Source organism: Saccopteryx bilineata, chromosome 4, assembly GCF_036850765.1.
Source record: "Saccopteryx bilineata isolate mSacBil1 chromosome 4, mSacBil1_pri_phased_curated, whole genome shotgun sequence".
Taxonomy (NCBI): Eukaryota; Metazoa; Chordata; class Mammalia; order Chiroptera; family Emballonuridae; genus Saccopteryx; species Saccopteryx bilineata.
The window spans coordinates 1,623,762-1,651,139 of record NC_089493.1 but is presented as its reverse complement, the minus strand read 5'-3'; the positions used below and the strand labels follow the sequence as shown (position 1 = coordinate 1,651,139).

The following is a 27,378-nucleotide window of genomic DNA, read 5'->3' as shown; positions in this document are numbered from 1 at the left end:
CAGCCCAGCTCAGCTCAGCCCAATTCCACCCAGCCAGCTCAGCTCAGCTCAGCTCAGCTCAGCCCAATTCCAGCCAGCCCAGCTCAGCTCAGCTCAGCCCAATTCCAGCCAGCCCAGCCCAGCCCAGCTCAGCTCAGCTCAGCTCAGCCCAATTCCACCCAGCTCAGCTCAGCTCAGCCCAATTCCACCCAGCTCAGCTCAGCCCAATTCCACTCTGCTCAGCTCAGCTCAGCTCAGCCCAATTCCACCCAGCCAGCCCAGCTCAGCTCAGCCCAATTTCATTCAGCCCAGCCCAGCCCAGCCCAGATCAACCCAGTTCGTGCCACTGTGGGTCGAGCGTCCTGTCCTGTGGTCTGTCTCGAGCCTGTTTTCCACATCCCTGGTCCCAGGAGGGCTCTCGGTGCTTGGCTGAGGAGGAGACATGGCCTGAACAGCATCTAGGACCCACCTGCTCTAGGATGCTGGAGGGTCCGCCGAGGCTGAGGGAGACCCAGGCCCTCTGGCCGGGTGGCCTTGCACTGCAGGTCCATCCTCGTGCCCTCCACAGGGGAGCTGGGGTAGGGAGCAGGCCGGGCCTCGTCTAGGACCTGCCTGGTGGCAGTGTGGCCTTGGCGGATCCCTGGGCCCTTGCTCACTCTGGGTGAGGCTGACACTGAGGGGAGAGCTGGGGAGGGGCTCTAGTCTGTGTCATGACCCTAGGTGGGGTCACTGGCCCACTTCCTGTCCCTCCAGTCGCGGCCGCTTGTCTGCACGTCATGTCTGGTCTGTGGTCTGGCTGTGGCAAGGCCAGGTGTGTGTGGCCTGGGCTGTGACCCCCCAGGAGCAGGGCCCTGGCTGTGGTGGGGTCCTCGCTCTGGGTGGTTGCTCCCCAGGGCTGGGCCAGGGGCTGAAATGCAGGGACACAGAGGTTGAAGACACGCAGTGGGGCCCCGGGGACACTGGGGTGGACATCGTCCAGAGGGGAGGCTGTGAGGGCCAGCAGGGCCGGGGCCCTGAGCCACAGGTCTCGCTCAGAGCTGACCCCAGTGAGCAGGGCACAGAGTGGGGCAAGAAGTAGGAGCCACTCTGGCCCGGTGTGACCGGGGACAGCCCTTGCACAGCCGACCCGTGGACAGCTGGGGCCCAGGCTGACGCCAGGGTGGGTGAGCGGCCACCCTGGGAGCCTGGAACCCTGCAGGTTGGGGAGGCCACGTGCTGCCTCTGCCCACCTCTGCCCAGCTTCCGGCCAGGGCTTTCCCACTGGTGGCCCTAGCCTGGACACCCGAGGGGCGGCTGGGCCTGGTTGCCGTGTGCATTATTTATTCAGTCATTTCTTCACATGGGGAAGGTTCTGGAGCGACACACAGGAACTGCTGGAGCGACACACAGAAACTGCTGGAGCGACACACAGAAACTGCTGGTGTGACACACAGAAACTGCTGGAGCGACACACAGAAACTGCTGGTGTGACACACAGAAACTGCTGGTGTGACACACAGAAACTGCTGGAGCGACACACAGAAACTGCTGGTGTGACACACAGAAACTGCTGGAGCGACACACAGAAACTGCTGGTGTGACACACAGAAACTGCTGGTGTGACACACAGAAACTGCTGGAGCGACACACAGAAACTGCTGGTGTGACACACAGAAACTGCTGGAGCGACACACAGAAACTGCTGGAGCGACACACAGAAACTGCTGGAGTGACACACAGAAACTGCTGGTGTGACACACAGAAACTGCTGGTGTGACACACAGAAACTGCTGGAGCGACACAGAAACTGCTGGTGTGACACACAGAAACTGCTGGTGTGACACACAGAAACTGCTGGAGCGACACACAGAAACTGCTGGTGTGACACACAGAAACTGCTGGTGTGACACACAGAAACTGCTGGAGCGACACACAGAAACTGCTGGTGTGACACACAGAAACTGCTGGAGCGACACACAGAAACTGCTGGTGTGACACACAGAAACTGCTGGAGCGACACACAGAAACTGCTGGTGTGACACACAGAAACTGCTGGTGTGACACACAGAAACTGCTGGAGCGACACACAGAAACTGCTGGAGCGACACACAGAAACTGCTGGTGTGACACACAGAAACTGCTGGTGTGACACACAGAAACTGCTGGAGCGACACACAGAAACTGCTGGAGCGACACACAGAAACTGCTGGTGTGACACACAGAAACTGCTGGTGTGACACACAGAAACTGCTGGTGTGACACACAGAAACTGCTGGTGTGACACACAGAAACTGCTGGAGCGACACACAGAAACTGCTGGTGTGACACACAGAAACTGCTGGTGTGACACACAGAAACTGCTGGAGCGACACACAGAAACTGCTGGTGTGACACACAGAAACTGCTGGAGCGACACACAGAAACTGCTGGTGTGACACACAGAAACTGCTGGAGCGACACACAGAAACTGCTGGTGTGACACACAGAAACTGCTGGTGTGACACACAGAAACTGCTGGTGTGACACACAGAAACTGCTGGTGTGACACACAGAAACTGCTGGAGCGACACACAGAAACTGCTGGTGTGACACACAGAAACTGCTGGAGCGACACACAGAAACTGCTGGTGTGACACACAGAAACTGCTGGTGTGACACACAGAAACTGCTGGTGTGACACACAGAAACTGCTGGAGCGACACACAGAAACTGCTGGTGTGATCAATGACACTGCCCCAGGGGTGGGGGAGGCGCCCAGGGCAGGGGGGGGGGCGTCAGGTCCTCACAGGGGTGGGGGGGGAGGCGCCCAGGGCAGGGGGGGGGCGTCAGGCCCTCACAGGGGGTGGGGAGGCGCCCAGGGCAGAGGGGGCAGGAGAGCAGGACGGGGACAGAGGGCGGAGAGTCTGGGGCCGCTCCAAGAACCCCTGGGTGTTTTTAGGAACCCAGGATCCCAGGGTCCCAGGGCCACTTGCATTCTGTCCCAGCCCCACCCGCACAGCCTCCCAGCACGGGTGCCGTCTGTGTGGGGGGGCGACTGTCCGCGCGGTTCTGCCTTCTTGCCTGTTTGTGAATCTCTAGGCCCTACAGCCTCCACGGGGCCCCAAACCCGGGCATTTCTCGAAGTGCCTGCCCCAGGGAGTGAGGACTGAGCCAGGGACAGGTGGGCTGGCTCAGCGCCTGGTGGGGACCTACAGGAGGGCGGTCGTGGGGGCACGGGGGACCTCGGCTGGGCTCAAGCCAGGACAGCAGGACCCACGTGGTGTGGGACTCGGTGTGGAACTCGAGGCGGAAGAGGGGGCACCCACTGAGACTTGGACGCGGCGCTGGGTCTTTCTGAGCTGGCGGTGGCGGCAGTTGGGTGGAAGGGGCCTGATTGGAAGTGCGCCCTGCTCCTCCTGAGTGCAGAGGGCTGCGAGAGGGTCCAGGTGGGAGGGGCAGGGTCTGGAGACGAAGCCCCCTCCCCCGGGGCTTTGCCAGAAGGAGGAGGGACCTCGTGGGTTAGTGGGGTGTCCAAGACAAAGGACCCACAGGCCGAGTTCCTTAAAACAACAGGGATTCATTCTCGCGGTTCCGGAGGCCAGGAGACCGTGGAGATGCGGACAGGGCCGCAGTCCCTCCGGAGGCCCCCGTGAAGGGTGTTCCCTGCCACTTCCCGCCTCTGGGGCCCCACACCCTTGCCTGTGGCCGTGTCCTCCCCACCTCCTTCTCCTCCTCTTCTCCTGGAAGGACACTTGCAGTAGGATTTGGGGTCACCTGGACCCAGGATTTCATTTCAGATGCGTAACTTTAATTCCATCTGCAAGGACCCTTTTTTTCCCAAATAAGGTTTTATTCACAGGTTCCAGGGTTTAGGACGTGGACCTAGTTTTTGGGGGTCACCCTTCAGATCACTATGGGAAAGGTTAATAAGAGGAGGAACAGGAGGGAGGGGCCCGGGGCGGCCGCCTCCTGCAGCAGGGAGGGCTGGGAGGCAGGGTTGTGGGCATCGCCCCTCCCCCGTAGGCCTTGGGGTCCCGACGGGTCTGGCTGTGAATCCTGTCCGCTCTGCTGCCCGCACCGCGCCCTGGCCTTGAGGTGGGGAGACGGTCAGTCCTCCCTCCCAGGCTTGGCAGAGATGTGACTCACTTGTGTGTGAGCCGAGTCCTGTTGTCCTCATTGTGGGGGTCTGTGGGTGCGTCTCATGATCTGGGGTGCAGATGTGGAGCAGGGCACTGGGGCTTCGGCTGACGGGACCTTCAGGAGGGTGAGAGGAGGTGGGCTTGGCTTCCTGAGGCTGTGTGTGCATCTGTGTGCGAGTATGAGAGTGTGTGTGTGTGTCCCTGGTGTGTGCCAGTGTCCGTGTGAGTGCCCAGCAGGGCAGGGGGGGCAGTCTGAAATGCCCCTGCTCCTTCGTGTCCTATTTGACCCAAGGCCTCCGTGTCTCTGGACGAGTCCCAGACTTGCCCGGCCTTGGGCTTTCTGCCCCAGTGCGGGGCCAGGTGCCGAGGCCTGCGCCCTGCTGGGTGGCACGCTTGCTGTTGGAGCACATTTCTAGCCCCGTCCGTGCCAGCCGCGTGGTGCCCTGCCTCCCGGCATGGAGCCCGGCGCTGTGAAGGGCCGTTGGGGGGGGAGTCCGTGCCAGCCGCGTGGTGCCGTGCCTCCCGGCATGGAGCCAGGCGCTGTGAAGGGCCGTTGGGGGGGGAGTCCCCTGCCCAAAGGGACCGGGCATTTGTATGCTGACAGTGCTGCCTGTGGGCCTGAGAATGGTCTTAACAATTCCCACACCTGAGACAGGGTGAGACCCCTAGAGCACGCTCAGACCCACCCACCCCTGGCTTCCTCCTTATTGTGATGTTGTTATTGTGATGTTGGTTTGTCCTCGCTGTGAGGGACTCACCTGCTCACTTTCCTCTTTTTATTGGCCCCTGAGCGCTCTTTAGATGGGAGGGAACCCTGCTCTTGGTCATGTGTGTCCATGTGTTCTCCTCCCATTTCCAATGGACTTGGGTGGGCAGGTCTCTCCAACCAGGGAAGCTGCCCCTGTTATCCTGGGGGCCCACCCCTGTCCATGGCCATCTGTCCTCATGGGGTCCTGTGGCTCCTGTCACTCTGGCTCCCCAGGCTCCTTCCGAGGAGGACGACGGTGGCCAGCCCCACACGGCTCTTGCTTGCTGGCGTGTCTCACTCAGCTCACTGGGATGTCCACGCTGGCTGGGGGAGGGCGGGGTCAAAGGCCGGCCCGTCTGTATGCTCAGTGGGTGGAGCAGATAGGAGTGAATGCCCAGTGGTCCTAGGAGGCTGACACCGGCCCCCACCTGGTGATGGGACAGCTGTGTCCCTGTGGCCCCTGCACTGACCCTAGAGGGCTCAGGATTGTGGCTTCTATGTGAGTCTGGACCGGAGGCTGGGGAGCAGGTGTGACGAGGACCAGGCCAAGGTGTTTCTGGGAGTGTCGAAGGGACTCTTGCCGGCAGCAGCTGGTCAACTTGGACCCTCAGGGCCCCAGAAGTGCCCTGTGCCCCTCGTCTGACCACAGGCACATCCCCCAAAGCACACTCAGGGGGCATGGGCTTTGTAAAAAAGACACTTTACTAAGAAACCCGAAGGGAAGGAAACTGAACTGCTGAGGCAGGAGTGAGGAGTAGGGGAGGCCAGGACGGACGGGGTGGGGGCCGCTGGACCACGCCCTGCGGGACCCCTCCTCCTCCTGTGGGGTCCTCCCAGCGACCCCACACGGTCTCAACGCCTCCCCTCAGAAGGGCTTCTCTGCCTCCACGCTCTGCAGGGACAGGGGTTGGGGTGGACAGGAGGAAGGGTGGGCAGAGAGGCAAGGGCCGGACACCAGGGGCCGGGCACTCAGACCTGGGGCCAGGGGGGATCAGACTGAGTCTGGGGCATGAGACCTCGAGCCAGTCAGACTCTGCGCTGGGCTTGGCCTCCGAGTCCTCGGTCTGACCCTGGACTCTGAGTGTCGAGCGTGGTTGCTGGATCAGGCGAGACAGTCGCCGGCTCAGGCTGGGCTTGGCCTGGACGTCCTCGGTCTGACCCTGGACTCTGAGTGTCGAGCGTGGTTGCTGGATCAGGCGAGACAGTCGCCGGCTCAGGCTGGGCTTGGCCTGGACGTCCTCGGTCTGACCCTGGATTCTGAGTGTCGAGCGTGGTTGCTGGATCAGGCGAGACAGTCGCCGGCTCAGGCTGGGCTTGGCCTTGACGTCCTCGGTCTGACCCTGGACTCTGAGTGTCGAGCGTGGTTGCTGGATCAGGCGAGACAGTCGCCGGCTCAGGCTGGGCTTGGCCTCCGAGTCCTCGGTCTGACCCTGGACTCTGAGTGTCGAGCGTGGTTGCTGGATCAGGCGAGACAGTCGCCGGCTCAGGCTGGGCTTGGCCTGGACGTCCTGGGTCTGACCCTGGACTCTGAGTGTCGAGCGTGGTTGCTGGATCAGGCGAGACAGTCGCCGGCTCAGGCTGGGCTTGGCCTGGACGTCCTGGGTCTGACCCTGGATTCTGAGTGTCGAGCGTGGTTGCTGGATCAGGCGAGACAGTCGCCGGCTCAGGCTGGGCTTGGCCTTGACGTCCTCGGTCTGACCCTGGACTCTGAGTGTCGAGCGTGGTTGCTGGATCAGGCGAGACAGTCGCCGGCTCAGGCTGGGCTTGGCCTCCGAGTCCTCGGTCTGACCCTGGACTCTGAGCGTCGAGCGTGGTTGCTGGATCAGGCGAGACAGTCGCCGGCTCAGGCTGGGCTTGGCCTTGACGTCCTCGGTCTGACCCTGGACTCTGAGTGTTGAGCGTCGTTGCTGGATCAGGCGAGACAGTCGCCGGCTCAGGCTGGGCTTGGCCTCCGAGTCCTGCGTCTGACCCTGGACTCTGAGTGTCGAGCGTTGTTGCTGGATCAGGCGAGACAGTCGCCAGCTCAGGCTGGGCTTGGCCTTGACGTCCTCGGTCTGACCCTGGACTCTGAGTGTCGAGCGGGGTTGCTGGATCAGGCGAGACAATCGCCGGCTCAGGCTGGGCTTGGACTCCGAGTCCTCGGCTCGGCTCTGGACCCTGGGTGACTCTGGGCAGCGCGGGCCAGACCTCGTGTGTTTGGGGGGTCGTTCAGTCAGAACGGGAGCAGCCCCAACCTCAGGGGGCCTGGAGGGAGTCCAGGCTGGCTGCACCCACGCCCAGCCTAGGTCCCTCTGTGGAAGGGACGGGTGCTGCTCTGAGATTTGTCCCGAAGAGGGGGCAGAGAGAGTGAGGCTGTGACGTGGTGGTGAGGCCTCAGTGATCCCTGGACCGTGGGCCTTGGACGGCAGCTCCCAGATGGATGCCCGGGAGGCGGCCGTTGGGTCCCCGGCTCGGGCCCCTTTGGAGGTTTGCTCCCCTCTTGCCTGGGGCAGAGTGGTGCCTCAGGGATGCTCGGACCCAGGCAGGGAGGCAGCCAGGCCTGAGCTGCCCGCGCTGCCCGCGCTCGGGGCCCAGGCTGCCAGCGGCACGATGTTCGCGTAGTCTTGGGTGGGCTGGGGCGCCTCCCGCAGGATGGCGTCCAAGACCCACTTCGCCTGTGAGGAGGGCATGCGTGAGTCCATCCGTCTCGCTGGGCCCCCCGGCCCACCCGCCGCCCTGGCGGAGGGGGCAGTTCCCCACCTTGAAGACGGTGACGGAGGCCCCATAGGTCACGCTGAGCAGGAAGAGCGCGATGAAGACGAAGACGCTGGTCCACACCCCCTCCAGCTCCGCGCTCTCGGCCGCCTCCACGCACAGATCCTGCAGGTCCAGCTCTGCGGGCACCAGCCAGTCAGCCCTCCCCACTCGTGGGTGCGGGCAGGAGGAGGGTCCTGTACCCTGGTCCCCGATGCCTGGGTCTCAGACAGTCCCCGTCCCGGTCCCGCCACCTTGACGGTTTCCCAGAGCCACTGGCCAACCCTGGAGGGTTGGGGTCTGAAGCCCCCGCCTCAGCCAAGGACGGCTGTGTGGGAGACGGTAGGCCCTCTGCCCTCCCCTGACCCCCACCCCAGGCGCTTGCACAGCTCCTCGTTTGCTGGCCTGGGGACCCCTCCAAACGGCACAGAGGGCGTGCTGCCTGGGCCTTGGGAGGGGCCTGGGCTCCGCAGCCACGGGCCGTGGCTTTGAGGGGCTGGTCTGGCCGCCGGGGAGACGGCAGCTGCCTCTCGGTCTCTTGCTCCGAGGAGTGAGCTGTGCCCACCTGCAGGCACCAGCCAGGTGCCTCTGTGCTGTCTTCAGAGGGTGGGCTGGCGTTTGCTGCTTTTCATGTGGCTGCTCCGTGGGTGCTGCTGTGCTAGGGAATGTGTGTGTGTGCGCGCACGCTCACACACGCGCGCAGACGGACTGTGGGGTCCGGGAGGACAATGAGCACGCGAGCTTGGTGCATGGCGTGAGGGTGGGCTTACGTCTCTGGCTCTCATCCCTGCATCTTCCCGGCCCTGGGCTTGGGCACACCTCCTGGGTGTGTGTGTGTGTGTGTGTCCATGTGTGTGCCCCAGTGTGTGTACTTGTCTGTCCACGTGTGTCTGTGCGTGTCCGTGCATGTCCATGCGTGTCAATGTATGTATTCACGGTACGCCCATGGGGTACCTCTCTGTGAGTGTTGCTGTGTTAGTGTCTGTGTCCATGTATGTCTGTGTGTCCATGTGTTTATCCATCTGTCTGTCCATGGGTACCACTGACGGGGAGGTTTGACTAGAGTCGCTGGGGCCACAGGAGGCCCGCCGGGCTCCCAGCAGGGCATGAGGGGCCCCTCTGTGCCCATGTTGGATCCCGTGGCCCAGGTGTGACGGGGAGGAAGGGTTTGGGTGACCAGGGCAAGAGGACAGAGCAAGGACGTGTGACATGTCTGCCTGTGTGAGGCACCGTGGCTGGTGGTGGTGGCACTGTTGGAGTCGATGCATGACTTGTGTGGGCGCAGGGCTGGCACAGTGGGGGTGACAGCGTGTGAGGCTCACAGGCCCTTTCCCAGGGTCCATCTGGGGTGGAGTTACCGAGGGTCAGAGGGCAGGTGGGCTCAGTGCTGGCCCCGTGCGGGTTTGGGGGCCTGCCCCTGCCCACTTGTGTCCGGGCGGTGCTGGCAGTGGGACTGATCGGTGAGGCTGTCTGGCTCCCTGCGTGTTGGCCCCTGTGCAGGCATCTCCCCAGGCCCGTTCCTCCACCCAGAAGGGCCCGTGTCTGCAGCTGGACCTGGAGCTTTGAGAGCTTGTCTGTGTCCAGAGGGGCTAGCATGAGCCCAGACCTCCAGGGGCCTCCCGAGGGGCAGGGACTGTGGACTGGGCTGGGCTCCCCATGGTTCCTCCCTGGGACCAGCCCCTGGTCTTCAGGACTCCTTTGACTGGGCAGGACACATGGTGGGTTGGCAGAGAGGGCCCCCGACACAAACGGGGGTGGTGGACAGAGCCGGGCTTCAGCTCTGCCACCCCCTCCCACCTCCTCTCCTGGGCATCTTATCCTCTGTGCCGAGACACCCCTGCCCCACGGCCTTACCCACCCCCAAGAAAGGGCGCACCCAGGGCTCTGAGCAGGCACTGGAGTGTTTATTGACAACACGGGCGGCCCCCTTTCCCTGTCCCAGCAGGATGGAGGCTTGGAGGGGGCGGGGAGCATCAATTACCAGGGTTTTTGGACACTGATTTGTCGAGGGTCCTAGAGCCCGGCAACGCCTCGTGGACCACTCGGCAGGTGAACTTGTCCCTCTTCTCCCAGTCTGCCCGTCTGACCACCAGGCGGCTGAAGACAAAGAAGGTGCGGCTGGTGTTGCTGGCCTTGAGGGGCGGCGTGGTGGTGTGCTGGCCGGTCAGCATCAGGACGTTGTTTCTCAGCCACTGCACCGAGATGTCCTCGGGGAAGAAGTTCTGGATCAGGCAGATGAGAGTGACCGTGTCCTTGGCCCCCTGGTCCTCCTCGGGCGGCAGGAAGACATAGACCTCGGGGACAGCCCGTTTGCCTGCGGACAGGGGTGTAGTCAGCCGGGGCTTCCGCAGGGGAGGACTCTCGCCGAGCCCCTCTGCCCGCCCCGCGGCGGCTTACCCGTCGCCTTGGCGATGGTGCGCACGATCTCCGTGGGCAGGTCTGGGTGCTTCAGGACGCAGCCGTAAGTCTCCCCCTCCACCCAGTCGCGGGTGTCCACCGGCAGGGTGGACGTGGCAGTGTACGTCATGTTGTACTGGCGCCTGGTGGTCTTCGTGTCTTTGTTCAAGTGGGCCCCGCCCTCCCGGAACCACTGCAAGCTCATGCCCTCCTCGCTGGCCAGGTCCACCACCAGGCAGATGATCTTGGGCGCCTTGTGGATGTACAGGTCCAGGGGGTTGGGCGGGATCAGGTAGACGCTCACGCCACGGGGCTCGGACTCTGTGGTGCAGGGAGGGGCAGGGTAGGGGAGCTGCGTGAGGCCATGCCGGCCCCCCACCCCCGCCCCCTCAGCCCTGAGCGCCGGGGTGTCGGCATGGGGGCGCCCTGTACCTGGGCAGCTGCGGGCGTGGTCCTCAAAGGTGCAGCCTTTGTAGTTGACCTTGCAGGTGTAAGTCTTCTGGGACACCCACTGGCCCTGGGTGATGTTGAGCTGGCTGGACACAGAGGCCAGCTGGCCTTCCTGCTGGAGGGGACTGGTGGTTGGGAACATGTTCTTGGTCTGTTGCCCGTCTACCAGCCAAGTGACCGTGATGTTGTCGGGGGTGAAGTTCGTGACGAGGCACAGGAGCTGGATGGTGGCGTGGGTGTTGCCTCTGGGGTCGCAGGAGGAGTGATAGAGCTTCACGGAGGGCTGGGTGATATTTCTGGCACATTCTGAAAGAGGAACTGATGGGATGGATGTTGGCTTCCCTGAGCCTGGGAAACCCATCTCCCAGCCCAGGGGCCCCACCCAAGTGCTCTGGTGTGACTGGGACGGTGGCATGTGAGCCCCCTCCCACGGCCTCCTCCGTTCCAGCCTCGGACTGCCGCCCCTGGCTGTCGTCGGACCCACCTGTCTTAGGTAAGGTGACGCTGATGGTGGGGTACTCGGCATGCTTCACGCTGCAGGTAAACTGATGTTGGGCCCAGTCGCCCGAGGTGGTCACATAGCTGGTGGTGGAGTAGAGGCCGGAGGTCAAGTGAAAGGTGTCGGGGAGGGTCATGATGCTCTTTTTCGGGGACGTGCTGTCCCAGGTCACATTCACAGGCTCCGGGATGTAGTCTTTGACCAAGCAGCCCAGTGTCACCACGGTCTCCTCCTTGCTGGTGACTTTGTTGCAGGGGGTCAAGGGGAAGACGAAGGGCTTCTGTGTGGGGACTGTGGGATGGAACCGGGGCCAGGTCAGTGCTGGCTGACCTCTGACCTGGGGCATCCACTCCCAGGGGCCCAGGAGTCTGGGAGGGAGGTTCTGTGTGGTACAGGCAGGGTGGCCTAGTGGAGGGAGCACTGGACCCCTGCTTCAGCCCCGAGGGACAGAACAGGCCAAGACTCACTCCCTGGTTTCTCCTCGATGCCTTCTGATGTACCCTGCACCCTCCCAGAAGCTGTGCTGTCCAGGGTCCCCACCCTCAGCTTCGAGTGGCCAGGTGGGTGTCTAAAACAGTTGAGGCACCTCCAGTCTTCCAGGGCGAGGCTGAGAGCCCAGAGCCCCCCACTGAGGAGCAGGGACCCCAAGGCCCCCAGGAACCAGCTAGATGTCCCTGCGGCCCTACTCTGAGCCACCACCAAGGCCTGGGCTCTAGAAGCCCCACCCCCACCAGAATCACTATGTGTCCCCTCTTCCACCCACCTGCTGCTCACTGGGTCCTGCTCCTGCAGCTCTGGGTGCCCTTTCACCCACCTGTCACTGACCAGCCAGGCTTCCCAGGTGCCCAGTCCTCCCTGCTGACCTCCCGAGAGCCCAGCTGCAGCTTCATGCAGAGAGGACGGGCCATCAGAGGTCAGTTCAGCCCCTCCCCAGCAGGGGCTCCACTCGCTCCTCCCCCAACCTGGGAAGCCCAGACCTCAGGCCCTCCCGCCCCGCCCAGCCCAGTCCACCCTGCTTCACAGTCTCTTCAGGTCCAGCTGAGCACAGTCCCAATGACCCCGGACAGGACACCTGGCCCGAGCTGAGAACACGAGCTCTGGGCAGCCAGTCCCGTCCAGCTCAGCTCCCAAGGGACCAGCTTGTCCCTCCCGGCCCAGGTCAGTCCTGAGTAGAACAGGACAAGCTACAAAACTCATCTTGTCTCAGTCCACAGGTTAAACCAGATCCACTCAAGCTCAGCCCCCCCAGCCTGCCAGTCCAGGACTATCCTCGGTGAGTCGGACGCCATTCACACAATGGAGCTACGTCAAGCGGGCCTCAAGAAATGGCACCACCCTGCTTGACCAGGCAGTGGCCTGACCAGCTCAGCTCACCTAGCCCAGTCCAGCCCAGTCCAGCTCTGCTAATTCCAGCCCAGTCCAGCCCAGCCCAGCCCATTCCAGCCCAGCCCAGCCCAGTCCAGCTCAGTCCAGTCCAGCTCAGCTCAGCCCAGTCCAGTCCATTCCATTCCAGCTCAGTCCAGCCCAGCCCAGCCCAGCCCAGCCCAGCCATCTCAGTCTAGCCCAGCCCAGCCTAGCTCAGCTCAGCCCAGCTCACTCCAGCCCATTCCAGCCCAGCCCAGCTCATCTCAGTTCAGCCCAGTCCAGTCTAGCCCAGCCCAGCCCAGCCCTGTCCAGTCCAGTCCAGCCCAGCTCAGTCCAGTCCATTCCATTCCAGCTCAGTCCAGCCCAGCCCAGCCCAGCTCAGCTCAGCCCAGCTCAGTCCAGCTCAGCCCAGCTCAGCCCAGTCCAGCTCAGTCCAGCCCATTCCAGCCCAGCCCAGCCCAGTTCAATCCAGTTCAGCCCAGTCCAGCCCAGTCCAATCTAGCCCAGCCCAGCCCAGCCCTGTCCAGTCCAGCCCAGCCCAGCTCAGTCCAGCCCAGCCCAGCCCAGTCCAGCTCAGTCCAGTCCAGCTCAGCTCAGCCCAGTCCAGTTCAGCCCAGCCCAGCTCAGTCCAGTTCAGCCCAGTCCAGCTCAGTCCAGTTCAGCCCAGCCCAGCTCAGTCCAGTTCAGCCCAGCCCAGCTCAGTCCCGCCCAGCCCAGCCCAGCCCAGCTCAGTCCAGTTCAGCCCAGCCCAGCTCAGTCCCGCCCAGCCCAGCCCAGCCCAGCCCAGCTCAGTCCAGTTCAGCCCAGTCCAGCTCAGTCCAGCCCATTCCAGCCCAGCCCAGCCCAGCTCAGTCCAGTTCAGCCCAGTCCAGCTCAGTCCAGTTCAGCCCAGCCCAGCTCAGTCCAGTTCAGCCCAGCCCAGCTCAGTCCAGTTCAGCCCAGTCCAGCTCAGTCCAGTTCAGCCCAGCCCAGCTCAGTCCAGTTCAGCCCAGCCCAGCTCAGTCCAGCCCCTTCCAGCCCATTCCAGCTAATCTCAGCTCAGCCCAGTCCAGTTCAGCCCAGCCCAGCCCAGCTCAGTCCAGTTCAGCCCAGCCCAGCTCAGTCCCGCCCAACCCAGCCCAGCCCAGCTCAGTCCAGTTCAGCCCAGTCCAGCTCAGTCCAGTTCAGCCCAGCCCAGCTCAGTCCAGTTCAGCCCAGCCCAGCTCAGTCCAGTTCAGCCCAGTCCAGCTCAGTCCAGCCCCTTCCAGCCCAGCCCAGCCCAGCTCAGTCCTGTTCAGCCCAGTCCAGCTCAGTCCAGCCCATTCCAGCCCAGCCCAGCCCAGCCCAGTCCAGCCCAGCTCAGTCCTGTTCAGCCCAGTCCAGCTCAGTCCAGCCCATTCCAGCCCAGCCCAGCCCAGCCCAGTCCAGTTCAGCCCAGCCCAGCCCAGCCCAGTCCAGTTCAGCCCAGCCCAGCCCAGCCCAGCTCAGTCCAGCCCAGCCCAGCCCAGCTCAGTCCAGTTCAGCTCAGTCCAGCCCATTCCAGCCCAGCCCAGCTCATCTCAGTTCAGCCCAGGCCAGCCCAGCCCAGCAGTCCAGTTCAGCCCACTCCAGCTCAGTCCAGCCCCTTCCAGCCCAGCCCAGCTCATCTCAGTTCAGCCCAGGCCAGCCCAGCCCAGCAGTCCAGTTCAGCCCAGTCCAGCTCAGTCCAGCCCCTTCCAGCCCAGCCCAGCCCAGCTCAGTCCAGTTCAGCCCAGTCCAGCTCAGTCCAGCCCATTCCAGCCCAGCCCAGCCCAGCCCTGTCCAGTCCAGCCCAGCCCAGCTCAGTCCAGCTCATTCCAGCCCAGCCCAGCTCAGCCCACCCCAGCCCACCCCAGCCCAGTCCAGCTCAGTCCAGTCCAGCTCAGCTCAGCCCAGTCCAGTCCATTCCATTCCAGCTCAGTCCAGCCCAGCCCAGCCCAGCCATCTCAGTCCAGCCCAGCCCAGCCTAGCTCAGCTCAGCCCAGCTCAGTCCAGCTCAGCCCAGCTCAGCCCTGTTCAGTTCAGCCCAGCCCAGCTCAGTCCAGCCCATTCCAGCCCATTCCAGCTAATCTCAGTTCAGCCCAGTCCAGCCCAGCCCAGCCCAGCCCAGCCCAGCTCAGCAGTCCAGTCCAGCCCAGCCCAGCTCATCTCAGCTCAGCCCAGCTCAGTCCAGCCCAGCCCAGCCCAGCTCAGCCCAGCTCAGTCCAGCCCCTTCCAGTCCAGCCCAGCTCAGCCCAGCCCAACCCAGCCCAGCCCAGCTCAGCTCAGCTCAGCTCAGGCCAGCCCAGTTCAGCCCAGTTCAGCCCAGTCCTGTTCAGCCCAGTTCAGCCCAGTTCAACCCAGGTGGACCAGCACAGACCACTCCATGCCCCTTTCTCGCTCCAACCTGGCCCTACACTCTGCTCTGCCCACCTTCTCCTGACTCTGGCCTGCTCCGTTCAGCAGACTCTAGCCAAACTCAGGTTGGCGTCCTTCAACTCAGCTGTGTCCAGCTCAGCATCCTGGGACAGTCCAGTCCCGGTTGTCTCAGCCTGACTTAGGTGGACCAGTCTGACTGTGACCTGCCCATGCAAACCAGCCTCACCTAGGACAGCCTGGTGCCGCCCAGCCTGGTCCACCTTGGTCCATCCAGCTCACTCAGCCCCTCCCAGGCCAGGATGTCTGAGGATAGCCCAGATGGACCACCAACCTGGCCCAGTTGAGCCGAGGATACATTTCACTTTTTTAAATAGCTCTGTCCACTCAAGCCACACTTGGCCTAGCCCAGCTCAGCCTAGGCCTCCCTTAGTCAGGTCAGCTTAGGCCTGTCCAGCCAGCTGTGCAGTCCAGCAGAAGGACAGCTCTCTGGGTCTCCCTTGGCCTCGGGCTGGTGGCCGCCCTCCTGCTGATCTACGCCCAGCCCACTGTCTGGGCCCTCCCTCTGCCTGGTCCCTGGCTGTCACCGTGGGCCCGGCCCAGCCTCGTGCTAGCCAAGGCTCTTGGCTCCGTGTCTTCTTCCAAGTTGGGTGTGGTCTTCCTTTTACTTCCCTGTGTGCCATTCAGGGGAGGGACAGCTGAGAGATAAGCAGTGACCAGAAGGCTCAGTCCATGCTGGGTGGGCAGTGCAGGTGTCCTCTTCCGGGCAGTGGCCCAGGCGGCTGGCCCCTCGCTGCCGCCCGGACCAGCCCCGCAGCCGGGGTCCTCTGTCGGGTGCCGTGGTCGGCGTGGCAACCTGTGTGGCCTGTCCCCACCTTCTGCGGCTCCCAGGAGAGGCTCCCAGGAGAGGGTCCGTCGTTAGAAAACCATTGTTGTTATTTTTACGCCCAGACCAGGGGCTGGGGGGAGGAGAGCTCTGCCCCGGTGCTCTCAGCTAAAAGTGGAGTGGGGATCCCCAGGGCCCCCGCCGCCCCGGAAGTTCCCTTCTCTCTGTTCTTGGGAAGCCGATGGAGCGACCGGCTCAGGGAGGGTCCCAGCTGGGCGTGGGGACGGGGACGCAGTGCTCTCCTCTCTGCCTCAGCCCCGTCCCCATGGCCAGCTCGGGGTCCTCTCCCTGAGGCTGTCAGCACACACACTGGGGTCACCATGCTGCCCTGAGGGGGAGCAGCACCAGACCCCTTCCTCCCACCGCAGCTCCCGGGAGGAAAGGGCTGTGACTATTTGTGCCTGAGAAATGGAGGCTGGGGGCCCACGTGCAGAGACGTGGGGGCAGGGCCGTCCCGCTGCCGACCTCCGCGCCTCTCGCCACCTGGAGGAGGAGGCCCTGGTGTATGTGTGCGTGTGCAGGTCCACAGGCCACAGGTCACTTGGGGACGGGGAGGCCCTGGCTCGCCCTGGGGTCCTGGGCACCTCTGGTGTGTGACCATCGTCCACGGGCTTGCCCCCATGTCATTGTCCTGCCACGGGAGCCCCCATTGGGACGGCAATGGGCAGCGTGGCTGGTGAGGGCCGGAGGGACCTGTGGGGAGATTGGTCATGACCAGTGAGGTGGCCGGTGGCTCTGTAAGACCCCTGCAGATGCTGGAGCCTGGTTGGGGGGGATGCCATGCTGTGTCCCTGTTGCAGGTGGCCAGCGAGGGTGCAGGGACCAAGGAGTGGCCCACGACATCTGACTTTGGTCTATTGGGGCAGCCTGCCCACTGTCAACCCTGCATCAGTGTGGTCTTTGCCTTTACGCTGTGGACATGTCCAGCAACCCCCTGAAGTCACACTCGCACACGCGTGCGCGCACACACACCACACACACACCACACACACACACACCACACACACACACTCACTCGGGGAGCCACGGGATGCCGCCAGCCCAGCTCGTCAGTGTGGCATGCTGGGAAGAGGTGTGCAGAGCTTTGGAGAGGGCGACATCAGGATGCCAGACATTGGGCCTGGCACACCTAGGGCAGGCGGGCCCCATTCAGGGAGGTGGGCTGAGCGGGTATGCAGAGCAGGACCTTCGAATCGCCAGGGCAGACTGTCCTGGGCTGTCACAGCCTGTGGCCCCGGTGACAGATGCTGCGTGGGAGGCAGAGTGGAGAATACAGAGTTCCCTGGAAGGACCTGCGGTTCTGAGAGAAACCACAGGGCTGGAGCAGGAAGAGCTCCAGCGGGCAGCACGGGGACCCAGGCCCAGGGCGCCGGGCCTGCAGCCTGCACCTGTGGGAGTGTGTGGGCCTGGTACCTCCACTCAGCACCCCTGCCTTTCTCCCTGAGCTGTGGGCACGGGGGCCTGAGCCCAGTGCTGAGCCTGCCTCCTGCCTCGACCCTCACGTCTGAGAACGTGCTGGGCTGCTGGTGCTGGTGCAGGGTTTCTGCTGTTTTTTGCAGAAGTGGGCACTGTCTCCATCCTCGGCTGCCCCTGGGGTCCCGTGGTCTTGGAGGAGAATGGCTCTCGTAGGGCAGCTCTGCTCTGAGTGCACAGGTCTTTGCTGCCCCGTTCTTCCCCGGGGCAGTCTCCCTGCCCTGGCCTCGAGGAGTTGCCCTTGACCTGCCCCCTTTGTCCAGGGCTGGGCCTGGACACCCCTACCAAGCAGGCGCACGCCCAAGTCTCCCTGGCTACCCTGATGTAGCCCCGCCCCGTTGCTCCCGTACTTCAGGGTGAACTCGGCACATGTAGTGAGTGCGTGTGTCTGTGTGAATGAACACGTGTACGTGTCTCTCTGTGTTCATACACATGTGCACATGTGCAACATACAAATGTGCACGTGTCTCTCTGTGTGCACATGTGTATACCAGGTGATTGCATGTATCTGTGTGACATACACATGTGCACATGTCTCTGCATATGTGTGCATCTGACATGCACATGTCTCTGTGCACATATGTGTGTGCACTGTACACACGTGTTAGTGCATCTGCATGATAGGCACATATCTCTCTGGGTTCTTACATGTGTGTGTGTGGTGCATACATCTGTGGGATATGTACATGTATGTGTCTCTCTGTGTGCATACGTATGTGTTCATGTATGTGTCTGGGGGGGTGGGGGCAGGTGTGCCCTCCTACTACAGTCCTGGGAAGCCCTGCTGACTGTGGGGTGGCACGTGCAGGGACAGAGCTGCTGTCCATGTGTGTGCAGCTGGCCCAGGCGGGTGGAGTTGCTCCGTGTCCACAGGGGCCCTCACTGCCGGCCCCGCTATGCCGGAGGACGTGCTGAAGGCTGGAGCCAGCCCTCACTGCCGGCCCCGCTATGCCGGAGGACGTGCTGAAGGCTGGAGCCAGCCCTCACTGCCGGCCCCGCTATGCCGGAGGACGTGCTGAAGGCTGGAGCCGGGAGCCGGGCCAGGGCTGGCTGAGGATTTCTGTTTCTTAGTGTCCCACTTTAGGTGGGTCCAGGGCAGAACCCCGTCTGGTTTGGAAGTCCCCAAGTGTCTGGAGTGTGGGGGCTGGCAGGAGGTCAGAGGGGCCTGACCAGACAGTGCAGGGTGGGTGGGTTTGAGCTTCAGCCGCAGGAGGCCTCGTTTTGAGGCTGGGCTCCAGCGTTAGGGCCTGTGTGGTGCCCGGGAACAATGCCCGCTCCAGCAAATGGGCTGCTTGGAGGGAACCAGGCCACCGATGTTTCTCAGACCCTTACACGCAGGACACTAGCAACCTCAGACCCCCTCTCCCCAGACTTAGCTGGAGCCAGGGCCCCCAACACCAGTGACAAGAACAGGCTCCTGAATTCTGGGCAGTGAGACCAGCTGAGCCCCTTGCTGACCTTGATTGTGGCCCCAAATGGTACCTGCAGATGTCCACATGGACAGGCCTGGCTCTGGCCAGAGGAGCTGCAGGCTCCTGCAGAGACACACACACTGGTCCTGAGCGGAGGCCACTGAAATGTGTGGCAGGATGTGCTTGTCCAGCTGCGGGCTCGGGGCAGGCACCACTGGGCATGTGGTGAGAGGGGCTTAGAGTAGCAAAGGCTGTGGGTGAGGTGGTGTGATAAACCCGCGTGATGGTGCCCTAGAGTGTGAATGAGGTAGTGTGTGTGTGTGTGTGGACATGTGTGTGTGTGTGAGGATGTGTGTGTGTGAGGATGTGTATGTGTGAGGACACGTGTATGTGTGAAGGTATGTGAGGGTGTGCGTGTGAAGGTGTGTGCACATGCTTATGTGAGGATGTGTGTGTGTGAGAACATGTGTGTGTGAGGATGTATGTGTCTCTGTGTAAGAATGTGTGTGTAAGGACATGTGTGTGTGAGGACATGTGTGTGTAAGGATGTGTGTTTGTGTGTGAAGGCATGTGTGTGTGAGGAGGGGCTCAGTGTAACACATTAGTGTTATGGGGCTCAGTGTGACACATGAGAAAAAATGGGCTCAATGTGATATATGAGTGTGACAGGGCTCAGAGTAACACATGGGTAAGAGAGAGGCTCAGTGTGACACAGGAGAAGAGAAGAAGTTCAGTGTGACATATTAGTGTGACAAGACTCTATGGGGCACATAAGCATGGGAGGGGATTAGTGTGACACATTAGTGCAGTGGGAACTTAGTATGACATATGTATTACTGGAACTAAGTGTGATACATGCAAGAAGGAGGGGCTCATGCAACACATTAGTGTGACAAGGGTTCAGTGTGACACGAGTAAGAAAGGGGTTCACTGGGACACATTACTGCAACAGGATTCAATGTGACATTAGAAAGGGACTTAGTGTGACAGTGTGACACAAGAGGGCATGTGTGTGTGTGAGGATGTGTGTGTTTCCATGTGTAAGGATGTGTGTCTGTGTGAGAGCATGTGTGTGAGGACATGTGTGTGTGAGGACATATGTGTGTGATGACATGTATGTTGGAGGACACAAGTGTGTGAAGATGTGTGTGTGAGGACGTGTGTGTCTATGTGTGAGGGCAGGTATGTGTGACAATGTGTTGTATATCTGTGAGGATGTGTTTGTGTGTGTGCAAGTCCTTGTGTGTGTGTGAGGGCTTATGTATATGTGTATGTGTGACCTGTATGTGTTTGTGTTTGAGAACCTGTGTGTGTATGGTGTGCACTATGTGTGTGTACATGATGATGTGTGTCTGTGAGGACATGAGGACATGTTTGTGTGTGTGTGTGCTACACACAAAGGTGTGTGTGTCAGAGCTGGTGCTCAGGGTTGGGGCTGAAGGTAGTCAGGAGGCTTGGGAGGGGCCTCAGGGCAGGTGAACCCTGGGCGAGGGCCGTGCCCTGTGTGCCCTGTGGTGGGGGCTTGGGGCTGGTGGGGGAGCTCCTGGGGAGTTCCTGGGGTGTTCCTGAGCTGCGAGCCGAGGATGTGGCTTGAGCCAGGGCCTCCTGTCAGCAGGGTGCTGCTGACCATTTTGGCACTCCGGAGGGAGGGCTGGGCTGGCTAGAGGTGGTCCAGGGGATGGAAGTGAGGGACAGGGCCTGGGGACAGAGAGGGAGAGGGGGCTGGGCATGCTGCAGGGGACGGAAGGGATCGGGTCACCCCCAGAGCTGTCACCTGGAGTCCTGGAGTCCTGGAGACCCCCAGCCCGCTTGACCGGGCCCCTTCGGGCTGGATGTGCCCCGGACGCTGGCTGGCTGCCCTGCCCTGCTCTGGCCTGTGGTACAGCTCCCGCTGGAGTGAGGGGGCCCTTTTCCTGCGTGAAACCCTCTCTCCCCCACCCACAGGAAGTGCGGATGGTGCCCCCCGGCTGGCCTTGGGCCCCCCAGGCCCGCTGGCAGATGCCCTCAACCGAGCCCCTCTGGCCGTGGAGACGTGTGCCCATCCCAGCCGACGCCGGGTACGGCCTGCCCTCCTTCCTTGGGGTTTTTAGTGAGAAGGGCTGAGGGTTGAGTGTCTCCTACAGCCCAGGGGCCTTGCCAGGAAGGGTGGGCCACAGCCCCTTCTCTGAGAAGGACAGTCCCGACTCCATCATCACTGCTAGTCAGCAGGCCAGCAGCCTGTGCATCTCTTCAGCCCCTTCCCTGGAGCCCGCCGGCCCATGGTTCTCCCAGGAAAACGCCCCTCTCCCCTGTGCTAACCCGAGTGGACTTCAGCTCGGGCCTCCTCCCTGACGTGTCTTTGCTGCCCGAGTCTGTCCTGACTCTGGAACAAGTGTCCGGCCCTGTCCCTCCTCCTCTGCCCCTCCTGGCCTGGCCTTCACGGTCACTCCCTCCTGGTCCTCATTCCTGGCACCCAACTCGCCTGTGTGGGGCTGAATTGTGTCCCCCACGTCACACGTGGAGGCCCTAGCCCCCCAGCACCTCAGAAGGTGACTGCGTTGGAAATAGGGTCTCTCGGGGGGTGCTACGTGAACATGTGGTCGTTAGGGAGGGTGCTGATCTGGTCTGACTGGTGTTCTTCTAGGGACGCCGACCCTGAGGGATGGCCACGTCAGGACGCAGGGAGGAGACGGCCGTCCGCGGGCCCAGGAGAGAGTCCTCGGGGGAACATCTGCGGGCCTAGGAGAGAGTCCTCGGGGGAACCAGCCCTGCAGCCCCCGCTCTGGGGTCTCCAGCTCCGGGACAGGGGGAACCAGCCCTGCAGCCCCCGCTCTGGGGTCTCCAGCTCCGGGACAGGGGGAACCAGCCCTGCAGCCCCCGCTCTGGGGTCTCCAGCTCCGGGACAGGGGGACCCAGCCCTGCAGCCCCCGCTCTGGGGTCTCCAGCTCCGGGACAGGGGGACCCAGCCCTGCAGCCCCCGCTCTGGGGTCTCCAGCTCTGGGACAGGCAGGGAGCTTCCTGCTTCAGCCCCGTCTGTGCTGACTGACCCTGGGCCGGTCCTGCCCCCAGCCCCAGCCCCAGGTGCCCGGGCAGCTCCTCCTTCACCCCTGTGCCCTGGTCTGCCTTCTTCACCCCCTGGGAACCCAGGGACGGCAGAACAGCCCTCCCCCCCCACTGGCTGCAGAGCGAGGGCGGGAGGAGAGGGAGGGCTGGCGTGTGGTGTTGGGGCTCTGGGAGCCTGGGGCAGGACCCCCACCCACGACTGAGCCAGGCACAGCGGGTGGTTAACACAGGAAGACCCCAGTGAGTTATGGAATTTAAAAGGATGTTTTATTGTCATTAAAAACAAACAAACAAAACAAACAACAGTAAAAAAAACGACTGGGCCCCAGACAATTAAAAAGAAACAAAAGCAACCCAAGCTTCAAGGTGGCGTTTCCCTGGAGTCTCCTCTCTCTGAGCTTCCCTGTCCTCCAGGGCTCTGTCTCTCCCGCCTTCCCTTCTCGACTTGCCCACGTGGCACTCCCTGGCTCCCCAGGGCAGGGCACTCTCCTCTTGGCCCTCACAACACTCTCCCCACAGGAGCGGGGACCCCAGGACGGGGAGGGCGGGAATTAGGCCTGTGCGCTGTCCCCCTGCTCTCATGGTGCTCCGCCCTCAGCTCCCAGGTCCCTTCTTGACCCCTTGGCGTCATCTGTCCATTGAGGCTGCACCCCTCTTGCTTGGAGACCTGGTGACTAGGACACTCCCAGGGGCTGCAGCAGCCTGGCCCAGGCCCTTCTCTGTGGGTCTCCTGGGCAGGAGGTGATCTGAGTGACACTGGGCGCATCCCGAAGCTTCCCCAGTGGGGAGCTCAAGACCCTCCCAAGAGCGCTGCATCCTGGAGCCTGCCTGGTGGACATGGGGCGCAGAGCCCTCACCTCTCTTGGGACGCCCTGGCAGGCCACACCCAGGCAGCGATGTCCTGGGGAGGGGGCGAAGTGCCCTGGTGTCCTTGCTGTCCGCATGGCCCTCGGTGGGGTCTTGGTGGCTGCCATGGAGGGGCTGGTGGGTGTCCATCAACTCAGGTTGAATGTAGAACCTGCAATCCACTTGGTTCTTCAAAGGTGTGGGTCACGGGGCGGGATGCAGCCTGTGATGGCTGGGAGGCCCGAGGGCGGAGGTGAAGGCCGTGGGCTCAGAGGGTGGTGAGGTCCGAGGGTGACGAGGTCAGAGGGCGCAGCAGCAGGCGTGGGCAGCCGGTTGAGCAGCATGAACCAGCGGCCTCGGGTCCTGTGAGGGGTCTGGGGCAGCCCTGGACGTCTGCCCAGGAGGGATGGAGCTAAGCACCCTGCCCGATCATGTTCCTGTAGTCGGGAACGATGGTCCGCTTCAGCTCCACCACCGAGGAGAAGATCCACTTTACCTGTGGGGCGAGTGGCCAGGACCCACGTCAGCCTCTGCAGGGCTGAGGGAGGACCCGGTGGGGGCAGGGGGGACAGTGTGGGAACCATAAGCAACTGTGAAGGGCAGTGTGGGGACCACGTGGGGACAGCACAGGGAGGTGGGGGACAGTATGGGAGGGGTGGGGACAGAGCGGGGACAAGGTGTGGATGGTGTGGTGACAGCATGTAGGTGGCGTGGAGACAGCATGTAGGTGGTGTGGGGACAGTGTGTGGGTGGTGTGGGTACAGTGTGTGGTAGTGTGGGTGGTATGGGGACAGTGTGGGGACAGCATGTAGGTGGTGTGGGGACAGCGTGTAGGTGGCATGGGGACAGTGTGGGGACAGCGTGTAGGTGGTGTGGGGACAGTGTGGGGACAGCGTGTGGGTGGTGTGGGGACAGTGTGGGGACAGTGTGGGGACAGTGTGTGGGTGGTGTGGGGACAGTGTGTGGGTAGTGTGGGTACAGTGTGGGGACAGTGTGTGGGTAGTGTGGGGACAGTGTGGGGACAGTGTGTGGTAGTGTGGGTGGTATGGGGACAGTGTGGGGACAGTGTGTGGGTGGTGTGGGGACAGCGTGTGGGTGGTGTGGGGACAGCGTGTAGGTGGCATGGGGACAGTGTGGGGACAGCGTGTGGGTGGTGTGGGGACAGTGTGGGGACAGTGTGTGGGTGGTGTGGGGACAGTGTGGGGACAGCGTGTGGGTGGTGTGGGGACAGCGTGTGGGTGGTGTGGGTGGTGTGGGGACAGCATGTAGGTGGTGTGGGGACAGTGTGGGGACAGCATGTGGGTGGTGTGGGTGGTGTGGGGACAGTGTGTGGACAGTGTGTGGGGACAGTGTGAGGACAGTGTGGAGACAGTGTGTGGGTGGTGTGGGTACAGTGTGGGGACAGTGTGTGGACAGTGTGTGGGGACAGTGTGAGGACAGTGTGGGGACAGTGTGTGGGTGGTGTGGGTACAGTGTGTGGGTGGTGTGGGGACAGCGTGTGGGTGGGTGTGGGGACAGTGTGGGGACAGCGTGTGGGTGGTGTGGGGACAGTGTGGGGACAGCATGTGGGTGGTGTGGGGACAGTGTGGGGACAGCGTGTGGGTGGTGTGGGGACAGTGTGGGGACAGCATGTGGGTGGTGTGGGTACAGTGTGGGGACAGCGTGTGGGTGGTGTGGGGACAGTGTGGGGACAGCGTGTGGGTGGTGTGGGGACAGTGTGGGGACAGCATGTGAGTGGTGTGGGGACAGCGTGTGGGTGGTGTGGGGACAGTGTGGGGACAGCATGTGGGTGGTGTGGGGACAGTATGGGGACAGTGTGGGGACAGCATGTGGGTGGTGTGGGGACAGTGTGGGGACAGTGTGGGGACAGCGTGGGGACAGTGTGGGGACAGTGTGGGGACAGCATGTGGGTGGTGTGGGGACAGTGTGGGGACAGCGTGTGGGTGGTGTGGGGACAGTGTGGGGACAGTGTGGGGACAGCGTGTGGGTGGTGTGGGGACAGTGTGGGTACAGTGTGTGGTAGTGTGGGGACAGTGTGGGGACAGTGTGTGATAGTGTGGGGACAGTGTGGGGACAGCATGTAGGTGGTGTGGGTACAGTGTGGGGACAGCATGTAGGTGGTGTGGGGACAGTGTGGGGACAGTGTGGGGACAGTGTGGGGACAGCATGTAGGTGGTGTGGGGACAGCATGTAGGTGGTGTGGGTACAGTGTGGGGACAGTGTGGGGACAGCGTGTGGGTGGTGTGGGGACAGTGTGGGTACAGTGTGTGGTAGTGTGGGGACAGTGTGGGGATAGTGTGTGATAGTGTGGGGACAGTGTGGGGACAGTGTGGGGACAGCATGTAGGTGGTGTGGGTACAGTGTGGGGACAGCATGTAGGTGGTGTGGGGACAGTGTGGGGACAGTGTGTGGGTGGTGTGGGTACAGTGTGGGGACAGCGTGTGGTAGTGTGGGGACAGTGTGGGGACAGTGTGGGGACAGTGTGTGGGTGGTGTGGGTACAGTGTGGGGACAGCGTGTGGTAGTGTGGGGACAGTGTGGGGACAGTTTGGGGACAGTGTGTGGGTGGTGTGGGTACAGTGTGGGTACAGTGTGGGGGACAGCGTGTGGGTGGTATAGGGACAGTGTGGGGACAGTGTGGGGACAGTGTGTGGGCGGTGTGGGTACAGTGTGGGTACAGTGTGGGGACAGCGTGTGGGTGGTATAGGGACAGTGTGGGGACAGTGTGGGGACAGTGTGTGGGTGGTGTGGGTACAGTGTGGGTACAGTGTGGGGACAGCGTGTGGGTGGTATAGGGACAGTGTGGGTACAGTGTGGGGACAGCGTGTGGGTGGTATGGGGACAGTGTGGGGACAGCGTGTGGGTGGTGTGGGGACAGTGTGGGGACAGCGTGTGGGTGGTATGGGGACAGTGTGGGGACAGTGTGGGGACAGCATGTGGGTAGTGTGGGGACAGTGTGGGGACAGTGTGTGGTAGTGTGGGGACAGTGTGGGGACAGCGTGTGGGTGGTATAGGGACAGTGTGGGGACAGTGTGGGGACAGTGTGTGGTAGTATGAGGACAGTGTGGGGACAGCATGTGGGTGGTATGAGGACAGTGTGGGGACAGTGTGGGGACAGCGTGTGGTAGTGTGGGGACAGTGTGGGGACAGCGTGTGGGTGGTATGGGGACAGTGTGGGGACAGCGTGTGGGTGGTGTGGGGACAGTGTGGGGACAGCGTGTGGGTGGTATGGGGACAGTGTGGGGACAGTGTGGGGACAGCATGTGGGTAGTGTGGGGACAGTGTGGGGACAGTGTGTGGTAGTGTGGGGACAGTGTGGGGACAGCGTGTGGGTGGTATAGGGACAGTGTGGGGACAGTGTGGGGACAGCGTGTGGTAGTGTGGGGACAGTGTGGGGACAGCGTGTGGGTGGTATGGGGACAGTGTGGGGACAGTGTGGGGACAGCATGTGGGTAGTGTGGGGACAGTGTGGGGACAGTGTGTGGTAGTGTGGGGACAGTGTGGGGACAGCGTGTGGGTGGTATAGGGACAGTGTGGGGACAGTGTGGGGACAGTGTGTGGTAGTATGAGGACAGTGTGGGGACAGCATGTGGGTGGTATGAGGACAGTGTGGGGACAGTGTGGGGACAGCGTGTGGTAGTGTGGGGACAGTGTGGGGACAGCGTGTGGGTGGTATGGGGACAGTGTGGGGACAGCGTGTGGGTGGTGTGGGGACAGTGTGGGGACAGCGTGTGGGTGGTATGGGGACAGTGTGGGGACAGTGTGGGGACAGCATGTGGGTAGTGTGGGGACAGTGTGGGGACAGTGTGTGGTAGTGTGGGGACAGTGTGGGGACAGCGTGTGGGTGGTATAGGGACAGTGTGGGGACAGTGTGGGGACAGCGTGTGGTAGTGTGGGGACAGTGTGGGGACAGCGTGTGGGTGGTATGGGGACAGTGTGGGGACAGCGTGTGGGTGGTGTGGGGACAGTGTGGGGACAGCGTGTGGGTGGTATGGGGACAGTGTGGGGACAGTGTGGGGACAGCATGTGGGTAGTGTGGGGACAGTGTGGGGACAGTGTGTGGTAGTGTGGGGACAGTGTGGGGACAGCATGTGGGTGGTATGGGGACAGTGTGGGGACAGTGTGGGGACAGCGTGTGGTAGTGTGGGGACAGTGTGGGGACAGCGTGTGGGTGGTATGGGGACAGTGTGGGTACAGTGTGGGGACAGTGTGTGGTAGTATGAGGACAGTGTGGGGACAGCATGTGGGTGGTATGAGGACAGTGTGGGGACAGTGTGGGGACAGCGTGTGGTAGTGTGGGGACAGTGTGGGGACAGTGTGGGGACAGTGTGTGGTAGTATGGGGACAGTGTGGGGACAGCATGTGGGTGGTATGGGGACAGTGTGGGGACAGTGTGGGGACAGCGTGTGGGTAGTGTGGGTACAGTGTGGGGACAGCGTGTGGGTGGTATGGGGACAGTGTGGGGACAGTGTGGGGACAGCGTGTGGTAGTGTGGGGACAGTGTGGGAACAGCGTGTGGGTGGTATGGGGACAGTGTGGGTACAGTGTGGGGACAGTGTGTGGTAGTATGGGGACAGTGTGGGGACAGCATGTGGGTGGTATGGGGACAGTGTGGGGACAGTGTGGGGACAGCGTGTGGGTAGTGTGGGGACAGTGTGGGGACAGCATGTGGGTGGTATAGGGACAGTGTGGGGACAGTGTGTGGTAGTGTGGGGACAGTGTGGGGACAGTGTGTGGGTGGTATAGGGACAGTGTGGGGACAGCATGTAGGTGGTGTGGGGACAGTGTGGGGACAGTGTGTAGATGGCGTGGAAACAGTGTGGGGACAGCATGTAGGCAGCATGGAAACAGCGTGTAGGTGGCATGGGGACAGTGTGAGGATAGCATGTAAGTGGCATGGGGGTGGCATGTAGGTGGCGTGGGGATGGCATGTGGGTGGTATGGGGACAGCATGTAAATGACATGGGGACAGCATGTAGGTGGCGTGGGGACGGCATGTGGGTGGTATGGGGACAGCGTGTAAATGACATGGGGACAGCATGTAGGTGGCGTGGGGATGGCATGTGGGTGGTATGGGGACAGCGTGTAAATGACATGGGG

The 27,378-nt window shown here is 62.4% G+C and overlaps 2 gene segments (V, D, J or C); both read right to left on the bottom strand.

The window, feature by feature from the left end:
* The window catches only part of LOC136335857 (Ig alpha-1 chain C region-like), a 104,257-nt gene that overhangs the window by 7,339 nt on the left and 69,540 nt on the right, over positions 1-27,378 (bottom strand).
* LOC136334557 (immunoglobulin heavy constant epsilon-like) lies at positions 9,453-14,932 on the bottom strand. The segment is given in 5 exon segments: positions 9,453-9,871; positions 9,955-10,275; positions 10,387-10,710; positions 10,889-11,194; positions 14,850-14,932. Coding segments are annotated over 4 exon segments (1,137 nt in total).